General features: G+C 43.2%; 1 protein-coding gene across 2 annotated transcripts in view; it reads right to left on the bottom strand.

Moving 5' to 3' along the window:
* Window positions 1–23966, bottom strand: part of LOC126997860 (ATP-dependent RNA helicase TDRD9-like) — a 177709-nt gene that overhangs the window by 105249 nt on the left and 48494 nt on the right. For both annotated transcript variants that reach the window (XR_007752418.1, XM_050859075.1), the window contains exons 12-13: window positions 23258–23422; window positions 4923–5085 (exon numbers count right to left, since the gene is read on the bottom strand). Coding sequence is in view for 1 of the 2 variants with exons in the window: in XM_050859075.1 (XP_050715032.1) it covers window positions 4923–5085; window positions 23258–23422 (328 nt within the window). In the remaining variant the exon portion in view is untranslated. The remainder of the gene's footprint in view (window positions 1–4922; window positions 5086–23257; window positions 23423–23966) is intronic.

Here is a 23966-nt window from a genome sequence, read left to right as displayed (position 1 = left end):
CAAGTGTTCATAGTGGCGCCATCTATTCTTGGCTCATGCTGCCCCCCAGAGCTCATTCTTGATTCACCTGGACTGTTCTTCTGGAGTCCAGGTTGATGGGTGGTCTTCAGGACAGCATGTGGGTAGTCTTAGGCCACTCGGCGGTGACTGAAAATTCACAGATGGTAGCAGCGGATTCGAACCCGCATCGTCCAGCCCATAGTGAATGCAGGGCCCACACGCTAACCACTCAGCCACCGCATCCCTTGTTTTGTCTGACCAAATGGAGTGTTGGCGTGGGTGCAGAAGTTGATAGTTCGGTGCACCGATGTCGTCAATTATTTGCTCCCCCACCCTCCCCCTCCTCCTCCCCCCAAAAAAATTTGTCTCGGTTACCAGAAAAAAAGACCCTCGACTGAAAATCCCAAACCACTAGAATTTCCGAACTACTGGACATCAGATTATCAGACTTTTACAATAATAATAATAATAATAATAATAATAATAATAATAATAATAATGACAATAATAATAAGAATTATAATAATAAGAGTGGCCTAAGACTACCCACATGCTGTCCTGAAGACCGCCCATCAACTAAAGACTCGAGAGGAACTGTCAAAGGGAAATCAAGAGTGAGCTCCAGGGGCAGGATGAGCCAGGCGCAGATGGTGCCACTATAAACATTTGCCTGTGCCACAACGAGCTCAAGCCGACCACCAGGCCTCCAAAGAAATCCTACCGGCGCCATAAGACAAGATGTAAAAAAATAAAAAAGTTATTATTTAATTTAAATTGAAGCCTATCAATTTTCTTGGTGGAGGGCAGAGCCAAGGCTGTTTATCAGTTATAATCAGCAATCATACAAACCAAAACAGCTGTCTGTAACTGTCATAATGGTTGTAAACTCAAACGCGATTATAAGTGACAGTCCTTGTCATTGCTCCCTGCATACTAGTAACACTGACAACTGTTTCCCACGTGTAGGCCACCAGGCGCCACCCACAAGACTCATCACGCCGTGTGGCCGCAGCACAGCGATGCACGCCTCAGACAAGTGTCATGACCACACTAGGCTATGCTGCTACGAATAATATGATCTTCATCATTATTGTTATTTATATTTTTATGATCATATATCATTGTTTTATCATTCTATTCTAATATTCTATTATTATTATATTTAAAATTAAAATATTATACAGTGGAACCTCAGTTCACGAACTTAATTCATTCCTGAGGCCATTCATCACCCAAAATGTTCATAAACCAAAGCTATTTTCCCCACATGACTCAATGTTAAATAAATGGATTAATCCATTCCTGGGCCCCAGATGATTGCTTATTTAAACTTTTACAACAGTACTTTGTGCACAAGTTCATAACACAAAACTAATGGAAATCAATAAATTCAACAAAAAAAAAGAGGAATTCAATATTAACAGCTAAAATATAGACGAAAACTTAATTTAATTTTACCGTAGCCGTACAGAGGAGAGATGACGGTGCAATAGGCTGTGTTACACTGGCTGTTTTCCTCCAACCACTGGTTCCATCCTAAAGCTGGAAAATGGCTGTGGGTAGGAGCACCCGCACGGCCGTATACAAACAAACAGACGACAGCAGTGGCTGAGGAGTGAGGAGCAGGGGGCGATGGCCCGCCAAGAGGCTCATAAAGTGGACTGGCGGAGCTGCTTTGTTTACTGTTTAATTGACAAGAAAGAGAACACCCCGTGTGTGGAACCACAGTTCTATTTTTTTTTCTTTTCTTCATTCTTTGAAAACTGTAGGACTCCGGTCTTCAGAGCACAGTTCTCTGACGAGGTTTGGGAAAACACTCCTGTCCTCCCGTCTTTGAAGCCATAATCGTTCCATCAACCGCTTCTTCCTTCAATTCAACTGTAGCAACAAGACCATAACTTGGGTAATGGCAGCACAATGCGGAACAGCCCTCACTTAATTAGCAGACAGCGGATGTCTGCTTTGTTTACACTGTAGATACGGGCAACCAACCTTGGCTGTGTGTGACGCACACCTGGAAAAGGTGGAGTTGCCGATTGCCCGTACCACCAACGCGGTTGGAGGAAAAAGGCCCAGTGTGACACAAGCTTTAACCCCTATGGGACGGGTGGCGGTGATCGCCGCTCGTTTGACAGAGGACGGGTGGCGGTGATTGCCGCTCTGCTTATATTTCGCTCATGTCAGCCATTCTCCCAAATTTTTTCATTCCCAAATATGTCAACACTTGTCCTGAATACTTTTATCAGCGAGTCAGTGCGTCTGAGGCTTTCTTAGTGGATGGACGTGTAAAAATAGAATATCTGCGTTCGAAACGCCTCGTCGGTCCATGCGGCCAGTGGCTACGTCCACTCCGATAGCTAATTCATCACGTGCTGATCGCTCAAGTGCTAGACCTTCCGACAGTGCAATGAAACATGAACTTGATATTTCTGTTGTAACTCTGGAAAGTGATTTTGAGTGGAGTAACAGTGGTTCTGAGCGGCATAATACGAGTAGCGATGATGATGGGGGTAGGCGGTGGCCGAAGTGATAGCGTACTGGACCCACATTCGCCGCGTGATGGACGACGCGGGTTCGAATCCCCACGCTACCACTCGGATTTTTCGGTCACCGCCGAGTGGCTTAAAACTACCCACATGCTGTCCTGAAGACCACCCATCAACCCGGACTCTAGAGGAAGCCGTCCAAGCGAATCAAGAACGAGTTCCGGGGGGCAGCATGAGCCAATGCAAGATGGCGCCACTATAAACACTCGCCTGCGCCAGAACGGGCTGGGCCGACCATCAGGCCCCACCTGGAAGAAGCCTTGGGCCGACCATCAGGCCCCACCTGGAAGAAGCCTTGGGCCGACCATCAGGCCCCACCGGGAAGATGCCTACCGGCGCAATAGGCAACAACGTAAAAAAAAAAAAAAAAACAAAAAAAAACGCCTCAGGTCCACCAGCTCTGACCACGTGCACTGCTGCGACACGCTCCACACCTGTTACTGCCCCGTCCACCAGTGGGCAGGAAATGACGAGGCCAAAGTCTATACATACCAAGTCAAGTCACTCTGCCTTCAAAACTGCTACTAGCACACGCAGGGGACAGTTTGGGGCGGAGCAGCGGGGTGACGTCATTTGAATCCAAGTGAAATGCCAGAATTTTTACTCTTTTCTATACTCCAACACGGTCTCTGCGTGTAACAAAACACACGAGAAATTAATCCAGACAAGGAAAGGTTTGCCGGCGCCGGGGATCCAACCCGTGACCAGCGTAACGGGAGAGCCACTCCTTTACCAGTCGGCCAAAGAGGTACCCCCCTGGCTAAGTGGGTTATGGGAGGCTCGCCCATCAGGCAAGTTGTGTCACTACACGGCTCCCCATTCCTATTTAGATTAATTTCTGTGTTTGAGTTCCCATTTTCTATGAACTTCGGAGAGCATGGGCCATCACTCTACCTGTTTCCCAATCGGGGTGACACAACAGAACCACAGGAGAGGATGCCACTGCTTTGCCACCAGTGTAATGCCAGAATTTTCCTCTTTACTACACTCCCACATGACCACAACGTGTAACGAAACACACAAGAAATTAATCCAGACAAGGACAGGTTTGCCGGCGCCGGGGATCCAACCCGCAACCAGCGTAACGGGAGAGCCACTCCTTTACCAGTCGGCCAAAGAGGTACCCCGCTGGCTAAGTGGGTTATGGGAGGCTCGCCCATCAGGCAAGTCGTGTCACTACACAAGTACCTGCCAGTTCACGGGTGACTAAAGCTGGGGCGGTGTGTGCACTTTGGATGTGGTCTCTCGCCTTCCTCAACCGCGCGTTCAGGCAAGCCATTGACAAAAAAAATCTGCCTTTTTGTTGAGCTATGCGTGACTGTAATTCCAAAGCCTACAAATGGCGGTGTGGGGTGTGAGGGTGGGCACGTTGAAGTGATTGATTTAAATTAGTCCGCCTTTCTTCGTTTTCTCTAAATCCCAGTTTCTACATTCTCTAGTTTGGCTCCAAGCAACGTCCTCCCACAAAGCTGCGCATGACTTGACTTGGTATATATAGACTTTGGAAAGGCAGCCTCCTGCTCCCCTTACATCTTCGCTACGTTCTTCTCCGCCTGTATCTCCTCCAAGGTCCAGGAGGAGGACTGAGCTTGCATTATCCTCTTCCTCTGCTGAATCTTTTCCTCCCAGGAGTGGTGCAAGAGGCCATACACGAGGAAGAGCAGGCAGAAGAGGACTAAGAGGGAGGAGAGCGAGACAAACACGAGTTTGGAGGGGAAGGAGAGCGCGGGGTGATAACGTTATCACACCTCCACAGCGTGTTAGTCTAAGCCATAGCAAGCCGGAGTCAAGAAAGAAAACGGACACAGTGACTCGGTCACCAAATATCTGCAGTAATTACTCCCATTCAACACACTGTATCTCAATAACTACAGAATCTAGACACTTTGGGAAGATTCCATTTGAAAGAGGAGGAGTTAATGATAGTCAGAACGCATATTTCATTCACCTCGTTTCTCTACTTAAAGAGTATTGATAAAGTGAGTGTCGATGAAAATAAGAGATTGACGCATGTTTGGCGTACGGCGAGACAGGAAATTACAACCCGCTGTGAGGCGAGAAGGTGATGAGGTGCGGTGTGGAGGGCATCTTGAGTGTGCTGAGGAGGAGGAGGTTGAGGTGGTCTGGGCACGTCAAGAGGAGGGAGGAGGGCCATGTACTCGGAAGAGCTGCAGAGGCAGAAGGGATGACACCAGCTGTAAGACCAAGGAACACCAGGAGATGGTGTGTGAAGCAAGGCGGGAGAAGGAAGACATCAGGGAGTAGAGAGTATAGGATCATCAGGAGTGGGAGAGACTCGTAGCCCGTCCATACGAATAAGGGAAAATAAGGACGCTAGGAAGAATTATTCCTACATTAGCAAAACTGTAAGCTTACCAATGATGATACACTCCCTGAGGCAGCCACAAATGTGACCCATCACAATTAGCTTTGCCAAATGGGGATCAATGGGAAGGTGAACGATGACCTTCCCTAAATAGGTCATGTCACCGTTCAAATGAGACCTGCATCCATCGGCAGTGACAGACAGAGCACCAAGCTGAAAAAAAGGTCACATGATTATTGTCACACACCAAGATTTTCTCCTTGATATCAAGGGGAACCCCCTCATGATTATACAAAGTAAAAGCAGTTTCATTATGTGCAATCTCTTACAAAAACCTAAGAATGGATATGGGTCAAGATTTTTATAATGGTCTTCATTCTCAGGCACCAAGAATATCTCCTCTGTACCTCAGGCTTCACAAGAGGTGCACACACACACATACACACACAAACTTCCTGGTATATGTAAATGACATGGCTGAAGGAGTTAATAGCTACATAAACCTGTTTGCTGATGACGCTAAATTACAAAAACATATAAGAAACAAAGAAGATTGTGAAATATTGCAAGAAGACCTATACAAAATTTGGAAATGGAGTATGGATTGGGAGATGGAATTTAATGTGAAAAAATGTCATGTTATGGAAATGGGTAAAAGTGAAACAAGACCAATCTGGATATACAAAATGGGAAATGGTGAAACATTAAAAAAAGTGCATGAAGAGAGAGACCTGGGAGTAGTGATGAGGGATGATAATCAACCAGAGAGTCATATAAATCGGATCTTTAGAGACACATATAACTTGGTGAGAAATATTGGAGTAGCATTTAGCTACATGGACAAGGACATGATGAGAAGGCTAATCACTACCATGATTAGACCAAAATTAGAATATGCAGAGGTAGTGTGGTCCCCCCATAAGAAGAAGCATATAAAGAAACTAGAAAGAATACAGAGGATGGCATCAAAAATGGTCCCAGAGTTGGAGGGATTAATATACAAGGAAAGATTAAAGGAAATGAACTTAACAACACTGGAACAAAGAAGAGAAAGGGGAGACCTAATCCAAATTTATAAATTATTAAACAAAATAGATGAAGTAGATAATGAAGAACTGCTACTAACAGAAGGAAACATAAGCAGAAATACAAGAGGACACAGTAAAAAGTTGAGAAAGGGGAGATGCTTGAGAGACACAAAGAAGTATAGCTTCCCGCAAAGAAATGTAGAGGTTTGGAACAGTCTGAGCGAGGATATAGTATCAGCGAGGAGTGTGCAAAGCTTTAAAGATAAGTTGGATAAATGCAGACACGGAGACGGGACCACACGAGCATAATGCCCAGGCCCTGTAAAACTACAACTAGGTAAATACAACTAGGTAAATACACACATACACAGAATGGGCAAAGGCGGAGGAGGAGTGGTGATAACGATAAAGAAAGAGTGTAAGCTTGGAAAACAAGAACAGAGAAAGGATGACGATTGCAGTAACATATGTATCACCAAAAACTACATCATGGAGTAAAGAAGATTATGAAAACATGATTGATGACACCATACAGAGTTTGAGGAGATTACTTAAGGCAAACAAAGGAGTAATAATAGTTGGCGATTTCAACTGTAAAGAGGTTGACTGGGAGAGGTTTGAGAGCAATGGTAGTGATGTGGCATGGGGGAATAGATTCTTGAATTTAATGATTGAAAATTTGATGATACAAAGGGTGAAGGAAAGTACTAGATATAGAAGAGACGATGAACTGGCCAGACTGGATTTGGTGTTGACAAGAGAAATTCACGTGAAGGATGAATTGAGGTATGATTGCCCCCTGGGAAAAAGTGATCACGTGCTCAAAGCGATGGAAATGGAGAAGGAAGGAAGGGAACAAGACGAGACTTATAGAAGCAATAGATTAAACTATAGGAAAGCAGGGGTGGAAAACCTCAAGAAGTTTTTTGGTGAGATGGATTGGAATGAGTTAATGAGTACAAGCGAAGTTCAAGGAAAATATGATATTTTCATGAGGGCGTACAACACAGGTGTTATGAAGTTCGTACCAAAATACGGACCGAGGGAGAGGGCTAAAAAGGACTGGTTTAATGCAAGATGTGAAAAGGCAAAAGTAAAGAGACAAAGCGTGGTCAAGATTAAAAAGAAACAAAAATCAAAGAAACAGAGAAGACTTCAAGGCAATGAGAAATGAGTACGCGAAAGTGAGAAAGGAAGAAGAGAAACGATATGAAAAGGATATTGTGGAAAAGTGTAAAGAACAACCTAAACTATTTTATAGATTTATAAATGGAAAAATTAAATCAAGAGAAACAATTGAAAGACTGACTGAAGAGAATGTAGAGATTGAGGATCCCAAAGGCATGGCGGAATTATTTAACAAAAAATTCCAGCAAGTGTTTACCAAAGAATCAGTATTTAATGAACCACAAGAAAACAACTTAGATGTATATATGGGAGAGGTCAAAATAGATAAAGAGGAGATAAAAAAACTATTGGGGGAATTGGAAGAAGGGAAGGCCGTGGGACCGGATGGAGTTTCAGGTTTTATACTTAAAGAATGCAGAAATGAGCTAGTTGGCCCGATATATGACATCATTAGGTGCTCAATTAAAACGGGCACAGTGCCTAGGGAGTGGAAGAGGGCAGAAGTGGTACCTATATACAAAAGTGGAAAAAAGGAAGAACCCCTAAATTACAGACCGGTGTCTCTGACCAGTGTAGTATGCAAAATATGTGAGAAATTAATAAAAGAACAATGGATGAGATTTCTAGAAGAACATAATCTAATCACAAACAATCAATATGGGTTTAGGAAAGGCCGCTCATGTGTGACAAACTTGCTGAGCTTTTACTCAAGAGTGACGGACAAATTACAGGAAAGAGACGGATGGGTGGATTGCATTTACCTAGACTTAATGAAGGCATTTGACAAAGTTCCACATTCAAGACTGCTATGGAAACTAGAAAATAAAGGAGGATTGAGAGGGAAAATGAAGTGCTGGATGGAAAGCTACTTAAGAGGAAGAGAGATGAGAACCGTGGTTAAGGACACTAGATCGGAATGGAGTGGTGGAAAGTGGAGTGCCCCAGGGGTCGGTTTTAGCACCAGTACTCTTCCTAGTCTATATTAATGATATGCCAGAGGGAATAAACAGCTACATGAGCCTGTTTGCGGATGATGCTGAACTGCAAAGACAGATAAGAAACAGTGAAGACTGCAAGGAGCTGCAAGAGGACCTAGACAAGGTTTGGAAATGGAGTCAGAAATGGGAGATGAAATTCAACGCGAGGAAATGTCATGTTATGGAAATGGGAAAAAGTGTAGAAAGACCAAAATGGACATATAAAATGGGAGATGGGGAAATATTAAAGAAAGTAAATGAAGAGAGAGACCTGGGAGTAATAATGCAAGATTATATGCAACCAGGAAGTCATATAAATCGGATCTTTGGTGATACATATAACATGGTGAGAAATATAGGCATAGCATTCCACTACATGGACAAAGAAATGATGAAAAAATTAATAACTACTATGATCAGACCTAAACTAGAATACGCGGAAACAGTGTGGTCTCCACATATGAAGAAACACAGTAAAACTAGAAAGAATACAGAGGATGGCAACAAAAATGGTTCCAGAACTGGAGGGACTGACATATGAAGAGAGACTAAAGGAAATGGACTTACCAACACTAGAACAAAGAAGAGAAAGAGGAGACCTAATACAAATATATAGGCTATTGAGTAAAATGGAAGAAGTAGATAACGAGAAATTGCTACAAAGAGAGGAACCTTCCAACAGGAATACTAGAGGACATAGTAAAAACTTGAGGAAGGGAAGATGCTCAAGAGACATAAAGAAATATAGTTTCCCACAAAGAAATATAGAGGCTTGGAACAGACTAAGTGAAGAAGTAGTATCGGCAAAGAGTGTGCACAGCTTCAAGGAAAAGTTGGATAATTATAGATACGGAGACGGGACCACACCAGCGTTAGCCCAGGCCCTGTAAAACTACAACTAGGTAAATACACACACACACACACACACTATTGTTGGAAAAAGAATCGACAGTGGAGGGGTCACCAATGGCGAAGGGGAAGCGGAGGTCTTGAGTGTGGGAATAAGACTGCAAAGGGGAGGATGCAGAAATATCGTAGTGGTTTATGTCCCTCCAAAAACCAACTCATGGATAGAAGAACTGTACCTTCTTTCAGCACAATAATATCCACCGATACACATGGAGGAGGGGAGGAGAAAATGAGCAAAAAGGATTGATTGATTATGTGGCAGTAGATGAAAGGCTTAGAAAAGAAATTTGTGACGCGAAGGTAGTAAGAGGAATGTTCGATGGATCTGACCATCTTGCAGTGCTGGTAAAGTTAAGCTGAAAGAAAAGTGGGTGTTTGAAAAGAAAGGTGAAGTAAAAAAGGAAATACTGAAGATAGAAAAGTTACAGGAAAAAGGAATAAAAGATGAGTATAACCGTGAAATGGCAGAGGCCTTAAGTGAAAATTGGGAAAGTGTAAAAGATAATACATATATTGAAATAGTTTTTGGAACATTTAAAGAAATAATATTAACTACAACCAAAAAAAGGTGTTGGGGATGAAAGTGGTGAGAGATGGAAAAAGAAAAGGAAATTCATGGTGGACAGAAGAGATAAGGAGGATAGTAAAAGAGAAAAGGGAACTTTTTAAGAAAACTCAAGAAAGAAATGTGTCTGAACAAGTATAAAAAGGGAAAGGAAAAAGAAATATAGAGAATGCAAAATGAAATTGAAACAAGCAATAAAAGAAAGTAAGAAGAGAGTTGATGAAGACTTTGGAAAAAGACTAAGTGAAAAATATAAAGGGAACAGGAAATCATATTGGAAAGAAGTAAAAAACAAAAGAAATGCAGAAAATATCTCCCCAAGTAAAATAAATGAAGTTATGGATGAGAATGGAAAGATGCTGAAAGACGGAGAAGCTGTGAAGGAGAGATGGAGAGAATATTTCAAAAACTTAATGAATCTTGAGGATGGACGTCCAGCAGCTGTAACAGCAGCAGTTTTGAGTGGAGGTAGAGGAGGAGTATATGAAGGAAGAACTATAACATATGAAGAAGTAAATCAGGCAATAAAAAGAATAAAAAATGGAGAGGCAGCAGGAATTGATGGAATCACAGCAGAAATGTTGAAGTGTGGAGGAGATGTAGTTGTTAAATGGATGGTCAAGATATGTGAAGTGGAATGGGAGGAGCAGACTGGACAAAAGCCATCATTGTCCCAGTTTACAAGGGGAAGGGCAGGAGAGGGGAGTGTGGGAGCTACAGAGGTGTAAGTCTCCTGAGTATACCCGGAAAGGTATATGGAAAAGTCATAATAGAGAGGGTGCAAAGACTTACAGAAGAGAAAATCAGTGAAGAGCAAGGAGGCTTCAGGAAGGGAAGGGGATGTGTGGATCAGATATTTGCCTTCAGGATGGTACTAGAAAAAATAATAGCAAAAGGAAAGAAACTATACGCTGCCTTCATGGATTTGGAAAAAGCTTATGACAGAGTTGATTGGATTGCATTGTGGGACGTTTTAAAGATTTATGGTGTGGGAGGAAAACTGCTTAGTGCAATAAAGTCTTTCTATGAGGATGCATCTGCATGTGTCAAAATTACCGGAGAAACAAGTGAACATTTTGAGATAAAAGTGGGCTTGAGGCAGGGGTGTGTCATGTCACCATGGTTGTTCAATATTTATATGGATGGTGTTATTAGAGAAATTAAGGGCAAAGTTGGGGAAGTTGGAGTAAAACTGTTCAATGAGGGAAGGAAGTGGGCACTGAATTCGATACTGTTTGCTGATGACACGGTGCTCATTAAAGAAAATGAAAGTGACCTACAAAATCTGGTCTGTGTTTTTGATAGTGTCTGTAACAGGAGAAAGCTGAAAGTAAATGTCAACAAAAGTTAAGTGATGGTTTGCGAGCGAAGTAGAAGTGAGGTTGTAGATTTTGTATGCCCATATAGAGTGGGAATTGAATGTGAACAAGAATGCAAAATGATTTTGAATGGTGAGGAAATAGAGGAGGTCAATGAGTTTAAGTACCTTGGATCAGTTATGTGTAAGCATGGTGGTATGGAGGGAGAGATAAGAGAAAGGGCATTGCAAGGAAGAAGGGTGGTAGGGTCCTTGGGATGAATCATGAATGGCAGAAGTGTGAGCTTGGAGGTAAAGAGGGATTTGAGAAATACAGTAATAGTACCAACCCTCACATATGAAGTGAAACGTGGGCCTGGAATGAAAGTCAGAGGTCTAGAGTGCAGGAAGTGGAAATGAGTTATTTGAGGAGTGATTGTGGTGTGAGTAGAATGGATGGAATGAGTAATGAAAGTGTGTATGAGCATTTTGGAATGTGTCACGTGGGTGAAGGGAAGAAGTGTGGAGTGGTGGAAGAAGTGAAGCGACAGACTTTAAAGTGGTTTGGTCACATGGAGTGAATGGAGGAGAGTAAGATGACCAGAAAGGTGTATGTGAGTGAGATAGAGGGAGGGAATGCTAGAGGACGACCTCCAGTGAAATGGAGGGATAGGGTGCAGGAGTACGTTAGGGAGAGGGGGGAAAGATCTTTGAGAAACTCTGAGCAGGCAAGGAGGGAGTGTCTGGATAGGGAAAGTTGGAAGCTCTTTTGCCGTGGCCATCCCCTGGTGGGAGCTCCTAGGAGCAGGCGTCGATGAAATGATGATGAATGATGAAGAATTGTACAAGAAGGAGCTGGAATACACATTGGATTGCCTAAGGAAATTGCTGGAGGAGAAGGATAAGATTCTGATAATGGGAGATTTTAATTGTAAGGAAGTGAAGCTTCATGGGGGATCAAGGCTTTGGAATTGGTTATAGATAACGTCCTCACCCAGTGGGTGGAGGAAAATACAAGATTCAGAGAAGACGAGCCATCTAGATTGGACTTGATAATCGCCAGGGAGCCAGATACCATAGAGGAGATGAACTGTAAGAGCCCTATAGGGAAGAGCGATCACATACTTATCAAGTACATATTACGAGGAGGTAAAATAATCAGGAATGAGGACTACAGGAAAGAATGGTTTAACTTTAATAAGGCAAATTTTGAACAACTTGGGAAACATTTTGAGGAAGCACAATGGGATACTTTTTTTGAGGCTGAAAATGATGAGGAAAAATGGGCCATCTTTCTTTCTACGGATTTACAACGAAGGAGTGGAAAAGTGGGTACCAAGGATGAAAGAAATCAAGATAAGAGTGGTACAATAGAAAGTGTGTGGACGCCAAGCAGGAAAAGGAGAAGGCATGGAACAAATGGAGAAAAAATAGGAGGATGGATCTATGGAATGAGTACAAAAGGAAGAGGAATGCTTATGTCAAAGTAGGAAGAGAAGAAAAAAGGAATTTTGAGAAAAATATTGTAGGTAAGTGCAAAGACCAGCCAAAACTGTTTTAAAAGTTCATAAATGGAAAGTAGAAAAATAGAGATGAGATTCAGAAAGATAAAGTTAATGGTGAAACTCTTGATAGTATAAGTGAAATAGTAGAAGTGATGAATAACTGTTTCCAGTGTTCACAAGGGAGAGTGAGTCTGAAGGTGTAGATGCAGTGCCGGGGAATAGAGTGCATGGGTCTGGAGAGAATACAAACATCAGCAGATGAAGTTAGAAAATTATTAGAAGAATTGGATGTGAGGAAATCAGCAGGACCGGATGGTATATCAAATTGGGTGCTAAAAGAGTGTAACCAGCAAATAGCTGAAAAGTTGAGCAACTTGATTAATGTCTCACTAGCACAAGGGAAGGTACCGAGAGACTGGAAGAGGGCTAACATGGTCCCAATACATAAAGGAGGGAGTAAGGAAGACCCGTTGAACTATAGGCCAGTGTCATTAACAAGTGTAGCAGCAAAGATGTGTGAGAAAATTATAAAAAACAGATGGGTGGAGTATTTAGAAGAAAACAGTATATTAACAAATAGCCAATTCAGATTCAGAGGAGGACGGTCTTGTGTAACTAATCTGATCAGCTGCTATTCAAGAGTAATTGATATAATACAGGAAAGAGACGGTTGGGTAGTTTGTGTGTATCTGGACTTAAAGAAGGTGTTTGATAAAGTACCACACAAGCGATTAATATGGAAACTTAATCATGTTGGAGGTCTGGGTGGTTCAATATTGGATTGGATTGTGGACTTTTTGACGAAGAGAGAAATGAGAACAGTAACCAGGAATAATAAATCAAGCTGGATGGAAGTGACCAGTGGAGTCCCCCAAGGATCGGTGCTGGCTCCGATTATGTTTGTAACTTATATTAATGACATGACAGAAGGGGTGACAAGCTATATGAATATGTTTGCTGATGATGCTAAAATAATGAGGAGGGTGGCTAATGAAGAAGACTGTGTAGCCCTGAGCCAAGATCTCGATAGAATAAGCGAATGGTCACGCAAATGGGAAATGACATTCAACACAGAGAAGTGTAGCGTGATGGAGTTTGGTAAAAGCAGTAGATGAGTATCGGAGAACTACTCTGAGTAATGAAAGAATCATGAAAAAAATGAAGAAAAAGATCGGGGAGTGACCATAACAGACAAGTTATCCTTTGGAAAACATACAGACCGGATAACTGGGGATACATACAATCTTCTTAGAAACATAAAAGCAGCATTTACATATTTAGATGAAGAAATGGTGAAGAAACTAATAACATCGATGATACGTCCAAGACTGGAATATGCAGCATTAGTGTGGTCACCTGGATTGAAGAAAGAAATTAGAAAGTTGGAAAGAATACAAAGAGCAGCGACTAAATTACCAGAAACTCTGAGAGGACATACTTATGAAGAAAGACTGGAGAAATTGGGACTAACAACACTGGAGAGAAGAAGAGAGAGAGGGGACCTAATAGCATTGTACAGGATACAAGAGGGATTGGAGAAATTGGACAGGGAAGATCTAGTGGAACGTGACAGAAGTGTAACAAGAGGCAATGGTAAGAAATTGAAGAAGAGCGACTGTAGGAGAGACATCAAGAAATACAGTTTTCCATACAGAAGCATAACAACATGGAACGGACTTGACGAGGAGACTGTGTGTGCAAAAATGATTCATGAATTTAAAGCCAAACTGGATAACAAGTGTTATGGAGACGGGACAGCACGAGCCTAGTACGGCTCTTTTCCTGTATTTCACAACTAGGTAAATACACACACACACACACACACACATAGAGGCTTGTAACAGACTAAGTGAGGATGTACTATTGGCGAGGCGTGCACAAGTTTAAGGAAAGAATGGACAAGTACATATATGGAGACGGGACCACACAAGCGTAGCTCGGGCCCTGTAAAATTACAACTAGGTAAATACACACACACACACACATGTACTCAATGATGAATTGAAGGAATGGAGGAGTGAAAAGGACAAGGGAAAAACGAGCTTTAGGGAAATCCTAGAACAACAACAACAACAACAGGAACAGACAAGACGTTGTGAATGTACTAAAAAATAGAGAAACAATGGTGAGGGACATGACAGAAAAAATGTGTCAGAGTGTTTGGTGCAGAAGAGGAAAAAAAAACAATGAAGACCCAGAGGGAGAGTTATGAGAAGAGTAAGGTGAAAAATATATTGAGAAATGTGAAAACTGAGGGGGAAGAAAATATTGAGGAAGTAGATGAAATACCTAGATTGGGAAGATACAAGGAAGGTAAAACATGCCATTAAAGATTAAGCCAAGGTCCCAAATGACAACAGAAACCATACTAAATAGGTCATGGAAATTACTGACTCTGAAGAATACAAGCAAATATATGTGGGGAGAAATATGTCACAGGATGAAAGAATGAAAATAAAAGAAATGATAAATGAAGCGAAAAAAAGGAATGATGAAAGATCAGAACAAGAAAAGAAGAAATTTTTTGGAGAATGAGGAACAAAAAACTGAGGAAGTGGTGGATAGAAGGCGAAAAGAGAGAGCAAGGGTGTTGATAGAAGGAGGGGAAAGAAAGGGAGAAGGGAAGAAAGGTTTAACCCTTTCATTGCTAAGCGCTCGCAACGAGACTATCCCCTCAGGCGCACTCGGGCACCCCAGCGGGGGAAGGGGATCTCTTTTAACCGCTGTATCTCAAAAAATATTCATCACAGTTACAAAACAAAAACACCATCGGAAAGAGGAGGCCAACTCGATTATGTAAGCCTCTCCTGTAAACATACAGGCACGTTCAGGGGGTGTTTTTTGCTGTGACTGCAACTGGGGCTCGCAGCAAGCTTTTAGCACCACCAGCAAGTGACGCTAGTGCTCGTTCTTTTAACCTCTGTGTCTCAAAAACTATTCATCGCAGCTAAAAAACAAAAACACCATTGGAAAGAGAAGGCCAAGATCTATAAGATTTTGTTATGTAAGCCTCTCCTGTGAATGTACAGGCACGTTCAGGGGCTGTTGCCTGTGAAGACGAACATTTATACGTGCGTGACGGTCAGCCGTAAGGCAACTACTGTAGATCTCTTGATGATGGGGTGCAGGCAGGGCAGTATTGCTAACTGCAAAATTTACAACTATTTGGTCAAAATATCAGTCAGGTGATAGGTGAAGCTATGCAAAAATGTCGCTTCATTGGTCAACAACATCCACCAGTTGCTCGTCCGTAGATTTTCCACGCTGGGCTGACATGATTTTCCACCAAATTTAGTGAAGAACCCACTCAATTGGCAATGCTGTGTTGTGAGAAATATTGTTGGAACGCTCCCATACGCGGGAGATTTGAGTGCGGCTGGAGCTCGCAGCGAGCGTTTACCACCAGCAACGCCAAATGCTTGCTGCGAGCGTTTAGCCATGGAAGGGTTAAAGATTGTGAACACTAACATTGATGGTCTTGTATCAAAGAAAAATGAACAAACTGATTACTTAACCCTTTTATTGCTAAACGCTCGCAGTGAGCGTTAGCCGTCTTTGCTGGTGGTGCTAAATGCTCGGTGCAAGCTCCACCCGCACTCAAATCTTCCGTGTATAAGAGTGTTCCAACACTATTTCTCACAACACAGGATTGCCAATTGAGTGGGTTCTCCACTAAATTTGGTGGGAAATCATGTCAGCCCAGCGCGGAAAATCTACGGACGAGTAACTGGTGGATGTTCTTGTCCTATATAGCAGCATTTTTGCATAGCTTCACCTATCACATGACTGATTCTTTGACCAAATAGTTGTAAATATTGCAGTTGGCAATACTCCCTTGCCAGAACCTCAAGGAGAGATGTCCACAGTTCCCTGAAAATGGCTGATCATCACGCATGCACAAGTGTTCACATTCAACACTCCCTGAACGTGCATGTACGTTCGCAGGAGAGGCATACTTAACCAACTCCTATAGATCTAGACCTCCTCTTTCCAACGGTGTTTTTGGTTTTTAGCTGTGATGAATAGTTTTTGAGATACAGAGCTTAAAAATAGACCCCCCATTGGGCTCCACGACTGCGCCTGAGGGGATAGATGCGTCTCACACCACGCACAAAGAAAGGGTTAAGGGAGTGTGCTCTGGATATTAAGCGTATAGTTGAGACAAAACCTGTAAAAGAATTGGAACTTGTGCTGGAGGGAAAGAGCAAGTACAACATTTGGAAAAATAGATAGGAAAGAAGGAAAGGGAGGAGTGATGACAACGACAAAACAAAACTTGAAAGTGACTGAAGTGAGACATGGAAAGGCCAGTGCGGAGGTGACGGCTGTGCAGGTACTGGTAAACGGTGGAGAGAAGACTAACATAATAACAGCCTAACATAATAACAGCCTATGTCCCCCCTAAAACCAAAAGTTGGAATGAAGTAAGCTACAATGTTATGCTGGAAGATACAATACGGGCACTGACAGACAAAATAAAAAGTAATGAAAAGATAATATTAATAGGATATTTCAATGAAAAAGACGTGAAATGGGAAGATTATGCAATGGAGGGTGGCGAAAATACCTGGGGAAGTAAACTTTTGAGGCTGGTAACAGATAACCTGATGACGCAGTGGGTGCAAGGCAGAGAAACAAGGCTGAGAGGGGAAGACGAACCATCAAGATTTGACTTAATTTTCACAAAAAACATGGAGTTCGATAAGCAGTGGGTGCAAGGAAGAGAAACAAGGCTGAGAGGGGAAGACGAACCATCAAGACTTGACTTAATTTTCACAAAAAACATGGAGTTCGATAAGCAGTGGGTGCAAGGAAGAGAAACAAGGCTGAGAGGGGAAGACGAACCATCAAGACTTGACTTAATTTTCACAAAAAACGTGGAGTTAGATGAAGGAGTCAGTCATGAGTGCCCCTTAGGAAAGAGCGACCATGAACTCTTGGAGATGAAAACTTTGGAAGGATGTTAATATCGAGATGAAGCTTATAAGGAAAAAAAAAGGAAGAACTACACTAAGGTAGATTACGTTGGACTCTAGACTTTCTTCGGGAGAGAGAGAGAGAGAGAGAGAGAGAGAGAGAGAGAGAGAGAGAGAGAGAGAGAGAGAGAGACTGGAGTGATATGAAGAGGATTAGTAATATTCAAGAGAAATATGACTTTATGAAGGAGAGAAAACATGGTTTGGATTTTATTTATTTTTTTATTTTTTTTATTTTTACGTCTTAGCCTCAGTCGCTGGTAGGCTTGCTTGAGGGGCCCAGATGGTGTTTGGCCCCAGCCCGTCATGGCGCAGGCAAGTGTTTATAGTGGCGTGAATCAGCAAAAAGAAACAGAAATAAGGCATGGAGGAATTTATAGAAAAGACCAAATGAAAATAAGAGACAAATATAAAAAAAAAGCAAGAAATGAATATGTGAAAATAAGGAAAGAGGAGGAAGCTAAATTTTAAGAATAGTTTTTAAATGTAAAGAAGAACCGAAAATGTTTTAAAAATTCGTAAACGGGAAGTTAAAAATAAATGAAGGAGTGGAAAGGCTAAAAGAAAAAAAATTATTCAACAAAAAGGACAAAGAAATTGCAGAAATATTAAATAAAAATTTTCATAAAGTGTTTACGAAAGAAACTGACTTTGACTGGGGTCTTGAAAATTGCAATGAAGGGAAACTAAATCATGTAAAGGTTGAGAAAGGGGAACTGATGCAGCTGATGAAAACCTTAGATGGAAGGAAAGCTATGGGACCGGATGAAATCTCGGGTCAAGTGCTAAAAGTGTAGAAATGAATTATTGGAGCCACTTTGACATAACATTTTTTTTTTTTTTTTTTTTTTTTTACGTCGCTGCCTGTTGCGCCGGTAGGCATCTTCCTGGTGGGGCCTGATGGTCGGCCCAAGGCTTCTTCCAGGTGGGGCCTGATGGTCGGCCCAAGGCTTCTTCCAGGTGGGGCCTGATGGTCGGCCCAGCCCGTTCTGGCGCAGGCGAGTGTTTATAGTGGCGCCATCTTGTATTGGCTCATGCTGCCCCCCGGAACTCGTTCTTGATTCGCTTGGACGGCTTCCTCTAGAGTCCGGGTTGATGGGTGGTCTTCAGGACAGCATGTGGGTAGTTTTAAGCCACTCGGCGGTGACTGAAAAATCCGAGTGGTAGCGTGGGGATTCGAACCCGCGTCGTTCATCACACGGTGAATGTGGGCCCAGTACGCTACCAGTTCGGCCACCGCCTACCCTAATGCTCTATAAATACAGGAAAAGTGCCCTTAGAGTGGAAGAGAGCGAACATCGTACCAATTTATAAAAGTGGAGATAAAACTGAACCACTGAATTATAGACCAGTCTCTTTGACAAGTGTAACATGCAAGATTTGTGAAAGTATAATAAAGAACAATAGGTCGAACATTTAGAAAAGGGAAACTTGATAAGTGAAGGACAGTTTGGATTTAGAAAAGGGAAATCATGTGTCACCAACTTACTATGTTTCTACTCAAGAGCAATAGATGTGGTGCAAGAGAGAAGGATGATGGGCTGAGTTGATTTGATTTGAAAAAAGCTTTTGACAAGGTTCTGCACAAAAGGTTAAACTGGAAACTACAACAGTGGGGAGGAATGGGCAGAAAGGTTATCGAGTGGATGAAGGATTACTTAACGGGAAGAGAAATGAGGACAGTGATTAGAGAAGAGAAATCAAATTGGAGGAGAGTATTGAGTGGAGTTCCTCAAGGCTCAGTTCTGGCACCAATAATGTTCACAATATATATAAACGATATGCCAAAGGGTACAAAAAGTTATATGAGCCTTTTTGCAGATGATACAAAGTTAATAAGAAAAGTGAGGACGGAGGAAGATTGTGAGGAGCTGCAAAAAGACCTGGACAGAGTGGATAGATGGAGCCAGTTATGGGAGATGGAATATAATGCAAACAAATGCCATGTTATGAAAATGGGGAAAGGTAAAAAAAGACCGAGGAAAACATACAGGATGGGAGAAGAAAACTTAAAGGTGGTACATGAAGAAAAAGATTTGGGAGTAACAATGCAAGACACACTATCCCCAGAAAAGCACATAAACAAGCTCTTTGGAGAAACCTTCAGGATGATGCAAAATATAAGGGTATCATTCAATTTTACGGACAAAGAAATGATGAAGAAAAATATAACAACAATAATAGGACCAAAACTTGAATATGCCGCAGTTGTGTGGTCGCCTCACAAAAAGGATATCAGAAAGCTGGAAAGGATACAGACAATTGCAACTAAAAAGGTCTCAGAACTCTCAAATATGACATATGAAGACAGATTGAAGGAGATGGACTTGACGACACTGGAACAAAGAAGGGAGAGAGAAGATCTGATCACGATGTATAAGTTGGTAAATAAGTTTGATGGGGTGGATAGAGATGATGTCTTCTTAACTGCGAGAATGCAGGGGCTGATAGGACGTAGGAAGAAACTTAAGGCCAGCGTCCGGGTAGGAGCGGTGTTGGTATATCTCTGGTAAATATGCATGAGTCACTCTGATTTTTATGTTATGAAGTATTGACAACATGTTCATCAATTTTAGACATTCTGCCCCATTCTGGCCCCCAGCCCCGCCAGCCCCTTCCAAAACTTAGGAGTGTTATTCTGCCGTTATTATTGGCCCAACAACTCTTTTTTTTTTTTGCAGCTAAGCTCACATATATAAAAAAAACAGCAACAGACATCGGATGAAAAAACATTCCTCTGCCTTTTAGTTTTTGTTTCATTGAAATCAAGCTGAAACTTGCTCCAAGATAGATTTTAGAAGGGGAATAATATATATTTTGATACACGGGCCGATAAAGTTTAGCAATCAATCTCACACCTGTTCTAACACACTAGGAAGTGTTTTCAGGTATACTATGTGTTTTTTTATGATTATCTACAATCTGATAATACAATCAGATGTATTTCTAAGCATATCAGGCTCCTAGTCCCCCCCTGCCCTTCCTAAAGGCAAGGTATTATCTCGTCAAGCAAGGGATATCAGGGCTGGAATTCACAAACATACTCACTAACTACGAACTAACATAATTACGCACCATTGATTTAACGACTGTAAAGGGAAGACAACTAATAACTCTTCGACTCCAACATAGCTCCGGAACACCTCACTCGACCTACACTCATCCCGAGCGAGGCTTCACACTACCCGCAGCGGAACGCCTCGAACGCCCTGCCTGAGCTCCACTGGCACGAGTGGGGGCCCTGACATCAGCAGCCGAAGCAACCTCGGACGTTGGTGCGCTGAGGACGAGAGACGACTCCAGGACTCTGTCGAGCCAGCTCGCTAGGCACTGGCTCCCCTTCACCACCTAACGAGTCCTCCACCTGACGAGGCTGCTGCCACGTTACGCCCAGCCCGGCACTGCCCTCCATCACTCAGCCGTAGCACCGCCACGGTCTACCCGGGGAAGACGCTGTTGGCCCCGAGACCGAATACCTGGGCCGCCCTTGCTGGCCTCACCACGCCGGCCGTCCTACCTGTCTCCCTTGGGCTGTGTGAGCGGCCTCACCACGCCGGCCGTCCTACCTGTCTCCCTTGGGCTGTGTGAGCGGCCTCACCACACCGGCCGTCCTACCTGTCTCCGGTGGGCTGTGCGAGCGGCCTCACCACACCGGCCATCCTACCTGTCTCCCGTGGGCTGTGTGAGCGGCCTCACCACACCGGCCGTCCTACCTGTCTCCCGTGGGCTGTGTGAGCGGCCTCACCACACCGGCCGTCCTACCTGTCTCCCGTGGGCTGTGTGAGCGGCCTCACCACACCGGCCGTCCTACCTGTCTCCCCGTGGGCTGTGTGAGCGGCCTCACCACACCGGCCGTCCTACCTGTCTCCCGTGGGCTGTGTGAGCGGCCTCACCACACCGGCCGTCCTACCTGCCTCCCGTGGGCTGTGTGAGCGGCCTCACCACACCGGCCGTCCTACCTGTCTCCCGTGGGCTGTGTGAGCGGCCTCACCACACCGGCCGTCCTACCTGCCTCCCGTGGGCTGTGCGAGCTGAAGTGCATATTAAAGACGGAGTTAACATCTTGCGTATCGCTTCTCCTGACTACACTGTGAAAAGGGGGGGGAGCAAAACACCTGGCTCAGGAGGAAAACTGTTAGCCCGGAACAGCCTTGGGCCCCTGCAGTTTCGTTTCCTTCACAACGACCGATGTTAGCGTCAGATTCACGAAGCAAACCTTAGATGGTAGTTAGAGGCGCGCTAAGTCAGCGAGGCCGCTGATTGGTTGATGATGTCATTGGCCTTGCAGGGAATCGCAAGCACGTTTACAGAACCGTCAGCCAATCCTAGGGATGCCCCTCCAGCTGCTGGTTCAAAAAAACCATTCTCTTTTCCCATTTTTTCTTCCTTTTAAGGCAAACTGTACTAAATCGTAATCTTCGAATTTAATTATTTCGTTGTTTGCTGCACATTTACGTCAAGGTAACTTTGCCGTTCGATGTCTTGTTATCTACGAACATGCTTAAGATGAAGAAAAATAAGATACGGAGGAGATTGAGGCAGGAAGAAAGCAAATAGAAATATGGGAAGATATCGAGGCAGACAGGAACGAAGGACGGAAGGAAGGAACGAGGGAAAATTAAGACTGTCTTGCCATATCTGCAGCCCAACTCATGGGCCGTCACCCGACAAAGGTCCATGGTCCCTCCACGGAGGGACAAATTTAGAGATGGATGGATGAATGGATGAGGAGGTAGGAAGATGAAGGAGGAGGGAGGTCTGGCAATCCCCCGACCGGGTGTTGCCATACCGCCCACACTATCATATGCCTCTCAAAGTGTGTATATCTCATCATTTTATAAAGAAATGGGCTTCCTCTACTCGCAAAGTTATATTTCAAGTTGAAAAACGCGATTTATAAGCATTTATACGTAAATATGATAATATTGTTAGCGTTTACTACACCCCCAAGGCAGAAGATATTTAACAACACATTTAGCGTCACACAGAGCGCGTTAAAGCTTTGTAAATGCGCGCGCTAACCCATGACGTCATCAATTAGTTGGTAGTTATTACCGCGCGAGCTTTGTGAATCTCAATGTTCTCAAAACTACGCACTAAGGGCCCAAAACTACGAACAAAGCCTTTGTGAATTCAGCTGCAGAGTTTCCCACACTCCTCATTGTTGCTAGGCTATCCCCTTTCAGAGCTACACAGGCACTGATTTCATTCCAAGACATCAGCCTGCATTTTCACACTCACCCAGGGTTGCCAGACTTTCCTAGAAATCAACAGATATATGCTAACTTTGCTGGTTTTTCTTATATAAACGTTTTAATATGACTTTCTACAAATAACAAAACATCTGTCGAGTGGGTGGAGGTGGGGGGGGAGACCACTTATAACAAAGGAACTATAAGGAATTTTACCTAAAACCTTCGGAAACATACTCAAATTGGCCATGACCCACGAACAATTTCAGATTTTTTTATTTTTCAGATTTTTTTTCGGCCTGCTACCCAGACACTCGCCTTAATAAAGGAACCTGAGTGACAGAAAAGTATAGTTTTCCACATAGAAGTGTTAACACATGGAACAGGTTGAGGGAAGAAGTGGTGGAGGCGAGCAGTGTCCAACAAATGAAGGAAAGGCTGGACGAATGTAGATATGGAGACGGGACAATTAGAGCTCAGCTTGGGCCCGGTAGACTACAAACAGGTCCAGCACACACACACACACACACACACACACACACACACACTTGGGCAAGGAGTCAAGTCAAGGGAATTTTTGCATTTGAAAATCAGTAACTTTTTTTGTCTTGTGAGTCACACTCTTGAATTTAGGATATTATTGCAAGGCTGGTACTCTTGGAAAGCACCCTGGTCACACTGCTTTATTGAAGGCTTAAAACATTGATCTAAACTAATAAGAAATACCATTGGCATCTCTTGGGCTGGCCATGCACACTTTGGGCCGGCCAGTGGTGAGGCCTTCACACCCTCCCTGCCAGCGACCCACCTGCTTCAACGTCAGGACTGTGCGGCAAATGTCCATCATGTCGGGAGGGTCCAGGGCCAGGGCCAGGATGGAGTGCGGTTCACCCATGTCCAACACTTTGCTCTTGAGGATCACTTGGCTGAGAGGCGTGCGGCACATCTCTGGGGTGGCATATTCTGGCAGCGTCTGAGGAGCCAATACAGTCGTTTCAATAGTAAATGGATTATTTAATTTTTCTATATATCTAGAATTTCAACACTAATAGAATTTAAAATACAAGTTCTTAGTTTTTCATTGATACAGTCATTTGTATTCATTTGATGCTTCAAAATGATAAAAAAATATATATGAATATCAACTGACAAGAAGTTACCTAATAACAAATCATAGTTAAACCAGTGACAGCTCCAAGTGACTGGTGCACAGAGGCAAGCCTATTGCCAGTGTGAAGGGCAAACTCTTTCCTGCCTCTCTGGACTCCCACACAAAATTGCAGATGACAAATCCCATTATGCTACCAGCTTTACCCCACATGCCAGCACTACTTCATCAAACAACAGCCAATTAGCGGCACAGTAGCAGCACAATCGTCCCTTAGCAGTTTGAACTTTTGGAGATTTGAATAATTGAAGAAATATCTGCTGATAATTTTATTTTTTCACGAGTAAATCCACGAACGATAATTTTGGATCTTCATAAGATTTCCTGGGCCACTGTAGGGTCAATCAGT

The sequence above is a fragment of the Eriocheir sinensis genome, chromosome 13 (assembly GCF_024679095.1).
Source record: "Eriocheir sinensis breed Jianghai 21 chromosome 13, ASM2467909v1, whole genome shotgun sequence".
Lineage (NCBI taxonomy): Eukaryota > Metazoa > Arthropoda > Malacostraca > Decapoda > Varunidae > Eriocheir > Eriocheir sinensis.
Note: the sequence above shows the minus strand (reverse complement) of the source record. Positions and strands in the feature narration are given on the sequence as shown.